Below are 12757 nucleotides of genomic sequence, written 5' to 3' on the forward strand. Positions count from 1 at the left end.
CGGCCCCCAGTATAACGGAGGTGAATGGGGGGTCGAAAGTCACCAGAAACCGTAACTGCTGACCTTCCTGACTGACCAAAGAATCGCTGAAAACATAATTTCCATGCAGGATGGGTGAGGTAAGTGATTTAAAAACTTATATAACTTTCATTTATGCACCTAAACCTGTACAATTTTTCTCCGTGGGACATCTCCTTTAATGAACATTTATCAAACACCTGTGAGGTGTTAAGGCTCACTGTACCCCTTGTTACGTTCCTTGAGGAGTGTAGTTTCCAAAATAGTTTGCCATGTGTTTTTATTTTTGCTGTTCTGGCACCATAGGGGCTTCCTAAATGCGACATGCCCCCCCCCCCCATTTCAGCCAAATTTTGAAATGTGACTCCTTCTTTTCTGAACATTGTAGTGCGCCCGCATTTTAGTGAAAAATAAAATAAAAAATAATTTACACATCAAAAGTCGTCAAACACCTGTGGAGTGTTAAGGCTCACTTTACCCCTTGTTACGTTCCTTCAGGGGTGTTGTTTCCAAAATAGTATGCCATGTGTTTTTTTTTTTTTTTTTTTTCTTGCTGTCCTGGCACCATAGGGGCTTCCTAAATGGGATATGCCCCCCAAAAACCATTTCAGCAAAATTTGCTTTCCAAAAGCCAAATGTGACTCCTTCTCTTCTGAGCATTGTAGTGCGCCAACAGAACACTTGACGTCCACACATGGGGTATTTCCATACTCAGAAAAGATGGGGTTACACATTTTGGGGGGGGGGGGGGCATTTCTCCTATTACCCCTTGTAAAAATGTAAAATTTGGAGCAAAAACTAAATTTTAGTGAAGAATAAAATAAAACATAATTTACACATCCAAAGTCCTCAAACATCTGTGGGGTGTTAAGCCTCACTGTACCCCTTGTTACGTTCCTTGAGGGGTGTAGTTTCCAAATTAGTAGGCCATGTGTTTTTTTTTTTTTTTTTTTGCTGTTCTGGCACCATAGGGGCTTCCTAAATGTGACATGCTCCCCAAAAACCAGCAGAGCACTTGATGTTCACACATGAGGTATTTACATACTCAGAAGAGATGGAGTTACACATTTTGGGGGGGCATTTTCTCCAATTACCCCTTGTAAAAATGTAAAATTTGGGGAAGAACCAGCATTTTAGTGAAAAAATAAAAATAAATCATTTACACATCCAACTTTAACCAAAAGTCGTCGAACGCCTGTGGGGGCTTTAAAGGAAATCTGTCATCAGAATCACCCGCACTAAACCTGTTACACAGGCATGTAGTGCGGGTGATCCTGATTAAAACGCTTCTTACCTGGTTAAAAATGGTTCAGCGCTTCTTAAGATATCTATATTTTTAGTTTTCTGTTATTCCCTGGCTTGGGACTCAGTGGGAGGTGTTATCATCTGGGACTCGGCCACACGTCATTCTAGCTGGGCGGAGTTGCTGCCCGGCTCATGAATATTCATGAACTTAGACCGAGAAAGAAGAATTAGACCAGGAGGATAAATTCATGAATATTCATGAGCCGGGGGGCAGCTCCGCCCAGCTAGAATGACGTGTGGCCGAGTCCCAGATGATAACACCTCCCACTGAGTCCCAAGCCAGGGAATAACAGAAAGCTAAAAATATAGATATCTTAAGAAGCGCTCAACCATTTTTAACCAGGTAAGGAGCGTTTTAATCAGGATCACCCGCACTACAAGCCTGTGTAACAGATTTAGTGCGGGTGATTCTGATGACAGATTTCCTTTAAGGCTCACTGGACCCCTTGTTACATACCTTGAGGGGTGTAGTTTCCAAAATAATATGCCATTTTTTTTTTTTTTTTTTTTTTTTTTTTTTTTTGCTGTTCTGGTACCATAGGGGCTTCTTAAATGTGACATGCCCCCCAAAAACAATTTCAGCAAAATTTGCTTTCCAAAAGCCAAATGTGACTTCTTCTCTCCTGAGCATTGTAGTGCGCCAGCAGAGCACTTGATGTCCACACATGGGGTATTTCCATACTCAGAAGAGATGAGGTTACAAATTTTGGGGGGCATTATCCCTTGTAAAAATTAAAAATTTTGGGGGAAAACTAGCATTTTAGTGAAAAAAATTAATCATTTACACATCCAACTTTAACGAAAAGTCGTCAAACACCTGTGGGGTGTAGTTTCCAAAATAGTATGCCATGTGTTTTTTTTTTTTTTTTTGCTGTTCTGGCACCATAGGGGCTTCTTAAATGTGTCATTCCCCCAAAAAACCATTTCAGAAAAACTCACTCTCCAAAATCCTCGCTCCTTCCCTTCTGAGCCCTCTACTGCGCCCGCTGAACACTTCACATACACATATAAGGTATTTCCTTACTCAAGAGAAATTGGGTTACACGTTTTAGGGAGATTTCTCTCCTTTTACCAATTGTAAAAATTCAATAACTGGGTCTACAAGAACATGCCAGTGTATAAAAATGAAGATTTTGAATTCTCTCCTTCAATTTGCTGCTATTCCTGTGAAACAAACCTTTTGAATGTCATTTTGAATACTTTGAGGGGTGCAGTTTTTATAATGGGGTCATTTATGGGGTATTTATAATATGAAGGCGCTTCAAATCTACGAACACGCTCCGGGGACTGATTACAAACGGGGTGCCGCGTGCAAGATCACGGGGGTCCCCAGCGGCGGGACTCCCTCGATCAGGCATCTTATCCCCTATCCTTTGGTTAGGGGATAAGATGTCTAAGCACCGGAGTACCCCTTTAAAGTGACAGTGGCCAGATGTGTAAAAAAATGGCCGGGTCCTACACTGAAAATTGGCTGGGTCCTTAAGGGGTTAAGTACCAGGCGTACCTGTATGCCCTGGGTCCCTATGTGGTTAACAGATTATTTTTTTTCGACATTTTTTTTTATTTTATTTTTTATTATGAAGTAAGATTCCAATGATTCCAAACTTGGATTATTTATGTTTCATAAATAATCCAAGTTTGGTATCATTGGAATCTTACTGATCCAAAGAAAAAACTTAGCCTGTCAGTTTTATTGTATTATAAAGGCCCAAAAACGTAGTGCTACACACATTTTCATATCTCATGCTGGAGATAAACTGACACAGGATGTAAACATGCTGTGACAGTAAGGTGACATCAGCTGTCATAGACAGTTGATGGTCACTAGTGCCGACTGTGGGACCCCCCGTGGCTGGCCCCGCCACCCGATTGGCACCCGCTCTGCCGGTGCATCCAAGTCCAGCAGAACAGGTGCTATAGATCTTCTCTGCTCTTCTTCGGCATCCTACAAAACCATTGCGGGGCGTCGATAGTAGCCATGGCAACCAGAGGTTTGACAATGGCCTCTGTTGTCATGGCTACCTAAGTTAATCAGACAAAAATAGGAGGGTATCCGGCTTCACAGCATGGCTGTTAATATTTCAAACTTTAATGAACTCCGTTAAAACATGGATAGAGTGGGTTAAAACAAGCGCGCCGACGGTGGTTCCGGTGGATGTCTGCCGTCAGACGCCGGCCCGCGTGGATGGGAGGATCTAGGCATTATACCACATCAGGTGCACTATATAAATCAGCACTGTACTGTTAGTTACTTGCCATGAATAAGGACCTGCCTGAGGTCCGAAATGCGTTGGCGCTCTTGTTTTAACCCCCTTTATCCATGTTTTAATGGAGTTCATTAAAGCTTGAAATTTTAACAGCCATGCTGTGAAGCCGGATACCCTTCTATTTTTTGTTTGAAGTTCCACGGGCAGACGGCCCGCTTCTCCGAGCTCCAGCGCTTTCAACGCTCCTGGCGTCTCTCCACAATGACTGTACTGGGCTAGGTGGTGAGTGAGCTGAGTGGCTTTCTTTTCCAATTTGTTAAGTTTGTCAGACTCTGCCTGAGTCCGATCGCCTGTACTATGTACTATAATACAGTGCAGCACATATGTATACTTCACTGTATATGTACATAAAAATGTGGGAAAAAATGTAAAAAAAAAATGTGAAAAAAGAAAAAAAAAGAAAAATTAACAAAAAAAGTGAAAAAAATTGAATGTTAACAGGACATGCGCCGTAAATGTACAGTACTGCTGGGCATGCTGGGATTTGTAGTTTGCAACATCTGGAGGGCCACAGTTTAGAGATCAATTTGCAGTGGTTTCCAGATCTTGCATAACTTCAACTCCCATCATGTACGAACAGCAAACGGCTGTCTGGGCATGCTGGGATGGAGTTGTAGTTGTGTGCCTCCAGCTGTTGCATAACTACAACTCCCAACATGCTGCTAGTTTTGCAACAGCTGGTGGCACACTGGTTGGAAAACACTAAGTTAGGTTCTGTTTTCTAACTGTGTCTCCCCACCAAGGTGCCTCCAGCTGTGGCAGAACTACAACTCCCAGCATGCATGGTCTGTCAGTTCATGCTAAGAGGTGTAGCTTTGCAACAGCTGGAGGCAGACTGGTGCGGAAACTAAGTTAGTCTGTTTACTATTTCAGTGTTTCCCAACCAGTGTGCCTCCAGCTGTTGCATAACTACAACCCGGTCTGTCAGTGCATGCAGGGAGGTGTAGTTTTGTAACAGCTGGAAGTTTGCGCATGCCCCCCATGTGAATATATAGGGTTCTTTCACATGGGCAGGGGTTTATAATGAGTTTTTCGCTGCAGCAAATTTTCCGCTGCAGCTCAAACTCCCTGGGGGAAGCTCGCAGTGAACCCTTGCCCATGTGACTGTACCCTAAAATACTACACTACACTAACACAAAATAAAGAGCAAAATACTACATATACACACCCTTACACAGTTACAACCCGCCCCCCCAAACCAACCCCCCCACCCCTAATAAAAATGAAAAACATCTCGTACGGCACTGTTTCCTAAACAGAGCCTCCAGCTGTTGCAAAACAACAACCCCCCAGCATTGCTGGACAGCCATTGACTGTCCAGGTATGCTGGCATGTTTACAACAGCTGGAGTCATCCTGTTTGGGAAACGCTGCCCTCGGTTGGGGTGCCCCACAGAAAAATTTCCGAGGTGTGCCCCGACCCGAATAAGGTTGGGAAACACTGAAGTAGACATATTGTATATGGGAATCAATATCTCATTTATTTGGCATGTCTGTTTTCCTTACAAGCAGAAATTTTCAAAGTTAGAAAAATGAAAAATATTCAAAAGAAATTAGCTTAAGTCAAAATAGGCTTCCTCCTTAAGAGGTTAAAGAATAAGGAGAACTTGTCAATTTTACCTTTAATTGCACTGTGTAAATATGAAACCCCCGAAAAGTAGCACAAATCCTTTTTATTTTCTTCCCCCACACATATAATATTCTTTTTTGGTTGCAGCAAACTATTTATGATAAAATGAAAGGTGTCATTACAAAGTGCAATGTTATGGCTCATAAAGGGCCAGGAGGAAAAAAACTAAACTGCAAAAATGAAAATTAACTGTGTCCTTAAAGGGGTACTCCGCCCGAGGACATCTTATCCCCTATCCAAAGGATAGGGGATAAGCTGTCAGATCGCAGGGGTCCCACTGCTGGGGACCCCTGGGATCTCGGCTGCAGCACCCCGCATTCATTACGTAATGACGGGCGATACTGGGGCCAGAGCATTGTGACGTCATGGCTCTGCCCCTCGTAACGTCACAGCCCACTCCCTTAATGCAAGTCTATGGGAAGGGGCGTGATGGCCATCACCCCCCTCCCATAGACTTGTATTGAAGGGACGGGCTGTGACGACATGAGGGGGCGGAGCTGTGACATCATGATGCTCCTGCCCTGTATTGTCGGTCATTACGCATAGAGCGAGTTTGCTCTGTGCAGTAATGAATGCGGGGGGCTGCAGCCGAGATCCCGGGGGTCCCCAGCAGTGGGACCCCCGCTATCTGACATCTTATCCCCTATCCTTTGGATAGGGGATAAGATGTCCTGGGGCGGAGTACCTCTTTAAGGGGTTCATTGGGCAGACTAGATGGGCCAAAAGGTTCTTATCTGCTGACACATTCTATGTTTAATGTGGACAAGACAGACTTACCAATGGTCAGATTATCTCACCACGTAAATTATCTCAGATAGACATAACATGTGTATCAATAATAAGTTACAAGTTGTAAATGGATTCCAAAGTAGCCTAGGTAAATCGGGAAGGTTTAAGACACTATTCATGGTGAACGACCATGAACCATAGAGTAATTAGATACAGATACTGTATGTACATTTTTACACTTATATAGTTTCTTTACTCACCTGTGGATATCCATATAAGCTTAACAGCTGGGCCATAGGGAGAGTAGTACCAGACTGTAAATCTCCAATAAAACCGACCACTGCATCATTCTCCATACAGGAATAGTTTGGAGCTGTCACTGTGTGTCCAGACAGTATCTGCAGAACATCTTTTATAACTTTATTCTCATGTCCACAAGAGTCATATATGTGATATCCCAGGGTGACATTGGGAAGGATATCTGATCTATTGTTAATTTCTTCTATAGCAAAGAGAAAAGCCCTCAGATGTGTATATTCTCTGGGGTGAGCACTATTGAACAATACAAGACAACTGTGTTACTAGATATATACAGCAGCAATTGTGTTATAAGAAGGAAGAATAAACTATAGGGGGACATTTGTTATTTGAGCTAGAGAGTAAATCTACCGTATTTATCGGTGTATACCACGCACCAGCCTATAACACGCATCCTCATTGTAACAAGGATATTTGGGTGAAAAAAGTTTTTTAACCAAATATCCTTGGTAAAGTGAGGGTGCGTGTGTGTGCATGTGTATACCTCGATACACTGTTTCTGACCTGCAGAAGCCCCCAGGAAAGGCAGGGGGAGAGAGGCCATCGCTGCCCACTTCTCTCCCCCTGCCTTTCCTGGGGCTTAGAGCCCTGTTGCCGCCGCTTCTCTCCCCCTGCTGTTGGCGCCACTGCCCCTTCTCTCCCCCTGACTATTGGTGCCCATCCATTGCTGGCGCCGCTGCCCCGTTGCCTCCCCCATCCCCGGTTGTATAATTAACTGTTGCCGGGGTCGGTTCCGCGCTGCTTCTGGCCTCTGAAGTGGCGTCCCCTGCGTCATTGCTATGCGCTGCGAGACGCAATGATAAGTGAAGTCACTCGTCAGTGCGCCGCGTCGTGCAGCGCATAGCAGCAACGCAAGGGACCCCACACCGGAGGCCAGAAGCAGCGACCCCGGCAACAGGTAATTATACAACCGGGGATGGGTGAGGCAACGGGGCAGCCGGCAATGGGTGCCTCTGCCCCTTCTCTCCCCCTGGCTATCGGCACCGCTGCCCCATTGCCGGCGCCGCTTCTCTCCCCCTGGCTATCGGCGCCGGCAATGGGGCAGTGGCACTGATAGTCAGGGGGAGAGAAGGGGCAACGGCGCCGATAGCAGTGAGAGAGAAGCGGCAGCAGGGCTCTAGACCCCAGGACAGCCAGGGGCAGAGAAGCCAGCAGCGACGGCAGGTCTCTGCACCTGCAAAAGCAGCTGCAGTTCATTGATTTAAAGCGCCCGCTTTAAATCATTGAACTGCAGCTGCTTATTGGCATATAACACGCAGATAGACTTTAGGCTAACCATTTTTGCCTAAAAAATGGGTGTTATACGCCGATAAATACGGTAAATGATAAAAAAAAACTGCAGGAAAACACATAACCTTGCTCTAATCTGCTGTTAGTAAACTCTTGCACCCTTGTAAAGCTTTGTATGACACCAAGCAATAGACTTAAAGGGGTACTCCACCCCTAGACTTCTTATCCCCTATCCAAAGTATAGGGGATAAGATGTCTGATCGCGGGTTCCCAGCAGCGGCACCATGCCGTCATCACAGCACAGAGGAAAATCTCTGTGCGTGATGACCGGGCGATACAGGGGCCTGAGCATTGTGAGGTCATGCCCCTCCCATAGACTTACAATAAGGGGGTGGGGTGTTATATCAGGAGGGGCCGGAGACGTGACTTTATGGTGCTCTGGCCCCTGTATTGCCCCGTCATCACGTACAGAGATTTTCCTCTGTGCTGTGATGAAGGCAGGGTGCCACTACTGAGAAAACGGGCGGGACCCCTGCGATCAGACATCTTATCCCCTATCCTTTGGATAGGGGATAAGATGTCTAGGGGCGGAGTACCCCTTTAAACCAGTAATCTCCAGGATCTCCACTGATGTGTAGACATATTAAAAGTAATGAAAGAAACTGACTCTATCATTCTCTTAAGCTCTCTCTGTGATTCAATCAGTCTGCGGTACAGTTGTGCTTAAAGGGGTACTCCACCCCTAGACATCTTATCCCCTATCCAAAGGATATGTGATAAGATGTCTGATCGCGGGGGTCCCACCGCTGGGGATCCCCGCAATATAGCACTGCTCCGGAAGCGCTGGAGGGTCTGGCTCCCGACCACGGGGACGGAAGATTGTGACATCACGACTCCGCCCTGTGTGACATCAAGCCCCCCCCCTCAATGCAAGTTTTTTTGGAGGGGGCGTGACAGCCATCACACCCTCTCCCATAGGCTTGCATTGAGGGGGCGGAGCGTGACGTCACACAGGGGCAAAGTCGTGACGTCACAATCTTCCGTCCCCATGGTCGGGAGCCAGACCCTCCAGCGCTTCCGGAGCAGTAACAGGTGGGTGCTGCTGGCTATATTGCGGGGGTCCCCAGCGGTGGGACCCGCGCGATCAGACATCTTATCACCTATCCTTTGGATAGGGGATAAGATGTCTAGGGGTGGAGCACGCCTTTAAAAGTTTTATACAAATTTTATATAAAGAAAGATAAACATATGAAGCCATTTCTTATTGCATATTCAGTTAGTTCCTTTTTAAATCATAATGAGAACAGAAATCAAATGGCTCTGATCAAAAGTTGCTCTCTCATGGATGCATGGAGTCATAGGGAGCAGCATAGCAAGATAATGGAACTTTATAATGATGGAAAAAGATATAAAATGGTTTCCAAATCCTTGAAAATGCCAGTAAGGGTAGGTTCACGTCACGTTTTTGCAATACAGTTTTTTTATCAGGTTTTTGATTTAAAAAAAAAAAATGATTCCTCAAAACCTGACTAAACTGTATCAAAACCTGTGTACAAAGTTTTATCTGTATACGGTTAAAAACCGTATAAGGTTTGAAAAATGATGTCCGGTTGCATCAGTTTTTTAAGAAAAAAAGCGTATACGTTTTTAACTTTTCACTCCATTATGAATAAAGTTTCACTTGTTTGATTTAAATTCCAAGAAAAAAAACTGTGCAAAGTCAAAAGCGGTATGGTTAAAACTGGATGGAACCGTACACACATACAGGTCTGTACGGTTCCCATTGACTCCCATGTTAAAACAAACCGCATACGGGTCAATACGGTTTTTCACCTGGACCAAAAACCGTGGTAGGCCACGGTTTTCTGTCCAGAAAAAAAAAAGTAAAAACCGTGTTGTGTGAAAACCGGAGACAACCGTATGCAATATGGTGCATACGGTTTTGAATGGAAAGTCTATGGCCACAGTATGCTGTACGGTTGCATACGGTTTTTAAAAACAAAAACGGATCCAAAAACTGTATAGAAAATTGTGGTGTGAACCCACCCTAAGTACTGTTTTATACCTTATGAACAAGTGGAAAATTCAGGGATCTCCTGATACCAAGCCAAGGTCAGGTAGACCAAAACAGATTTTAGCCACATCTGCCAAAAGAAATGTTTTGGATACAAAGAAAAACACACAGGAAAAATTTATGGCCAGACACCTCTCAATTGAAAAAAACAACCCATGCACATAGACATGTGTACATGATACAATAAAAGAATTTAGGTGCACTACTGTGGTAGATGTGAACAATGACATTGGCTAACCCTCAACACTGATGTTAACATTTAGACATTAGCCAGTATATCCTTCTATGAAGGCCATACCTGAGCCAGCACACCAACACCAAGGTTTCTCAAGTGGCAAGGGACCTAACACTAACCTACCTGTGCGTGATAAGCAAAACCAGGGGCCAGTGGGCAATTACAGCATTATCAGGTCTGACTCACAGCCTGCTCCCAGTAACCTCCAGTGTGGCTAAGCACACAAACAATGGGAGGAGGGAGGCAGACTATAAGCCCCACCTAAGTTGGCTGATGTGGTTGCCGTCCTCACAGGTGGACCTTAAAGCTGCTTAGAATAGTAATTAAGGCGCATTAAATGTGGAGTTTTTGCATCTCCAAGTATAAAATTTAGACAAAAAAAAGAGAAACTGGCAGGCAGGAGGTACTCAACCCCAAATGCAGTTGTGCATATATACTGGGGAGCAGATCCTGCCCTTGTATTCTGTTGCTAAGGGTGATCCTCAGCATAAAAATGCATACAGTGGGGGGTGCCTGCAACAGACTACAAGTGCCACAAATGCATCCTACACCAGATAAACGGTGTGGATGTGTAACAATTAGAATAATACAATAAAATAATTTAGGTGCACTACTGTGGGAGATGTGAACAATCAGCCAACTTGGGTGGGGCTCATAGCCTTCCTCCCCCCTCCCACTGTATGTGTGTCCAGCCACACTGGAGGTAACTGGGAGCAGGCTGTGAGTCGGACTTAATACTGCTGTAATTGCCCACTGGCCCCTGATTTTGCTTATCACGCACAGGTAGGTTAGTGTTAGGTCCCGTGCCACTTGAGAAACCTTGGCGTTGGTGTGTGGGCTCAGGTATGTCCTTCATATGAGGATATACTGGCTAATGTCTCAATTTTAACATCAGTGTCAAGGGTTAGCCAATGTCATTGTTCACATCTCCCACAATAGTGCACCTAAATTCTTTTATTGTATTATTCTAATTGTTACACATCCACACCGTTTATCTGGTGTAGGATGCCATTGTGGCACTTTTAGTCTGTTGCAGGCATCCCCCATTGTATGCATTTTTATGCTGGGGATCAGCCTTAGCAGCAGACCACAAGGGCTCCCCCAGTATATATGCACAACCCCATTTGGGGTTGAGCACCTCCTGCCTGCCAGTTGCTCTTTTTTTGTCTAAATGTGTACATGAACAAGAAACTTTAAGAACAATAAAAGTGATACCCAAACTGGTGCATCCGACTACAAAGTTTAACCATGAATATGGGTCATGATTAGCACCCACCATACATGACCATGCTGATCAGCAACACACAGAGCCCAACATGTTTCGTTACAATCCACACAGCTTCATCATCACCCCTGACAATTACCCCTGACACACAGTAGGTCCATTTTGAGTCATATTAGTAGCAGCATAAAAGACACATAGATCATAGTTATCAGATGTGTAGAAGAGTGATTGTCCACTAGAAATAGTGAATTGTATTATTATTTTTTATACTATAGCTCTTTATTTTATATATACTGATTTCTACTTACCCTATACACATCCGGTTATAGAAAGTGCTTCCTTTTTGTCTCCACAGTTTCACCCAGGAATGTACAGTGAAGATCCCTCCGATTATGATATCTCCTTCCTGAGAATATTTGTAGTCAAAGGAATAATTTTTTATTGTAAGATGACATTGAGCTGCAGGATCCTGGATCTCAGAGATGCAGAACGTCACATAGAGAACTGATAATAATAATAACATGTTTAGTACAAGACAACAGAAGATGCATACAGTGTGCAACCTCCGATGTCCCAGCAGATGTATCAGGACCAACAGCACAGACACACAAGGATTCATGCAGCTCTACTGCAGAGGTTGTAGCAGGGAGAGGTTTATATAACCAGATTCAATGTATTTAACCTTAAAATAAATAAAATACAGAACATTGATATAAATCATAACATCAAAAGAAAAAAGTCACAACCACCGGGGAGCACCGACACTGAACTAGTGCAGCTAGGAATTACTTTTTAAATAAACCAATTCCTATCTGATTTGAAGAATAAAAAGTAACCTTAAAATAATATGATCAAACTTTAAATTAAAATATTACAAATAGAGTTGAGTGAACTTTTTAAAAGGGAACTCTGCTGGAATTTTTGTTTTAATCAACTGGTGCCAGAAAGTTAAACAAATTTGTAAATTACTTTTATTTAAAAATCTTAATCCTTCCAGTACATATCAACTGTTGTATGCTCCAGATGAAGTTCTTTTCGTTTCAAATTTCTTTTCTGTCTGACCACAGCGCTCACTGCTGACACCTCTGTCCATTTTAGGAACTGTCTAGAGTAGGAGCAAATCCCCATAGCAAACCTATCCTTCTCTAGACAGTTCCTGACATGGACATAGGTGTCAGAAGGGAGCACTGTGGTCAAACAGAAAGGAAATTCAAAAAGAAAAGAACTTCCTGTGGAGCATACCGCAGCTGAGAAGCACTGTAAGGATTAAAATGTTTTAATAGAAGAAATTGTTATCAACTGATAACTTTCTGTTATCAGTTGATTTAAAAAAAAAAAGTTTTCCAGCGGAGTACCCCTTTAACTGTTCAGTTCAGCAGATACACCGAAAGTTTGGTCCTTGCCGAACAGGTTCTTCACAAACTGGCAATGCAATAAGCCTCAAAACACATGTATAACACTGTCTAAAATTTACTTTATCCCTTCTCTAGAGTAGCATCATAGAGAGCGTTGTCACCCCTAAGAGAACAAGATTGTCTGCCAGCCAAGTGGAAAAACTCATGTTTGTTAAAATGAATCATGTACGGAGCAGTGAGTTATTTAAAACTCCTGTGCCAGATTTTGGAAATTTTTTGGTTTGCAACTAACAAGTTCCTTGCAAGTTGGCAATAAAATAAGCCTGAAACACATGTATAACATTGCCTAAGCAATGTATAACACTGTTATGG

General features: G+C 43.7%; 1 protein-coding gene across 1 annotated transcript; it reads right to left on the reverse strand.

The window, feature by feature from the left end:
• Positions 1 to 3237: 3237 nt before the first annotated feature.
• On the reverse strand, positions 3238 to 12019 carry LOC130362055 (vomeronasal type-2 receptor 1-like). Its single transcript, XM_056566353.1, has 3 exons — positions 11339 to 12019; positions 6209 to 6500; positions 3238 to 3345 (listed from the first exon to the last, which is right to left on the reverse strand). The coding sequence occupies exons 1-3, from the start codon at positions 11647 to 11649 to the stop codon at positions 3238 to 3240; spliced, it is 711 nt and encodes a 236-aa protein (XP_056422328.1). The 5' UTR covers positions 11650 to 12019.
• Between the last annotated feature and the right edge of the window lie 738 nt (positions 12020 to 12757).

Source organism: Hyla sarda, chromosome 1 (genome assembly GCF_029499605.1).
Source record: "Hyla sarda isolate aHylSar1 chromosome 1, aHylSar1.hap1, whole genome shotgun sequence".
Classification (NCBI taxonomy): domain Eukaryota; kingdom Metazoa; phylum Chordata; class Amphibia; order Anura; family Hylidae; genus Hyla; species Hyla sarda.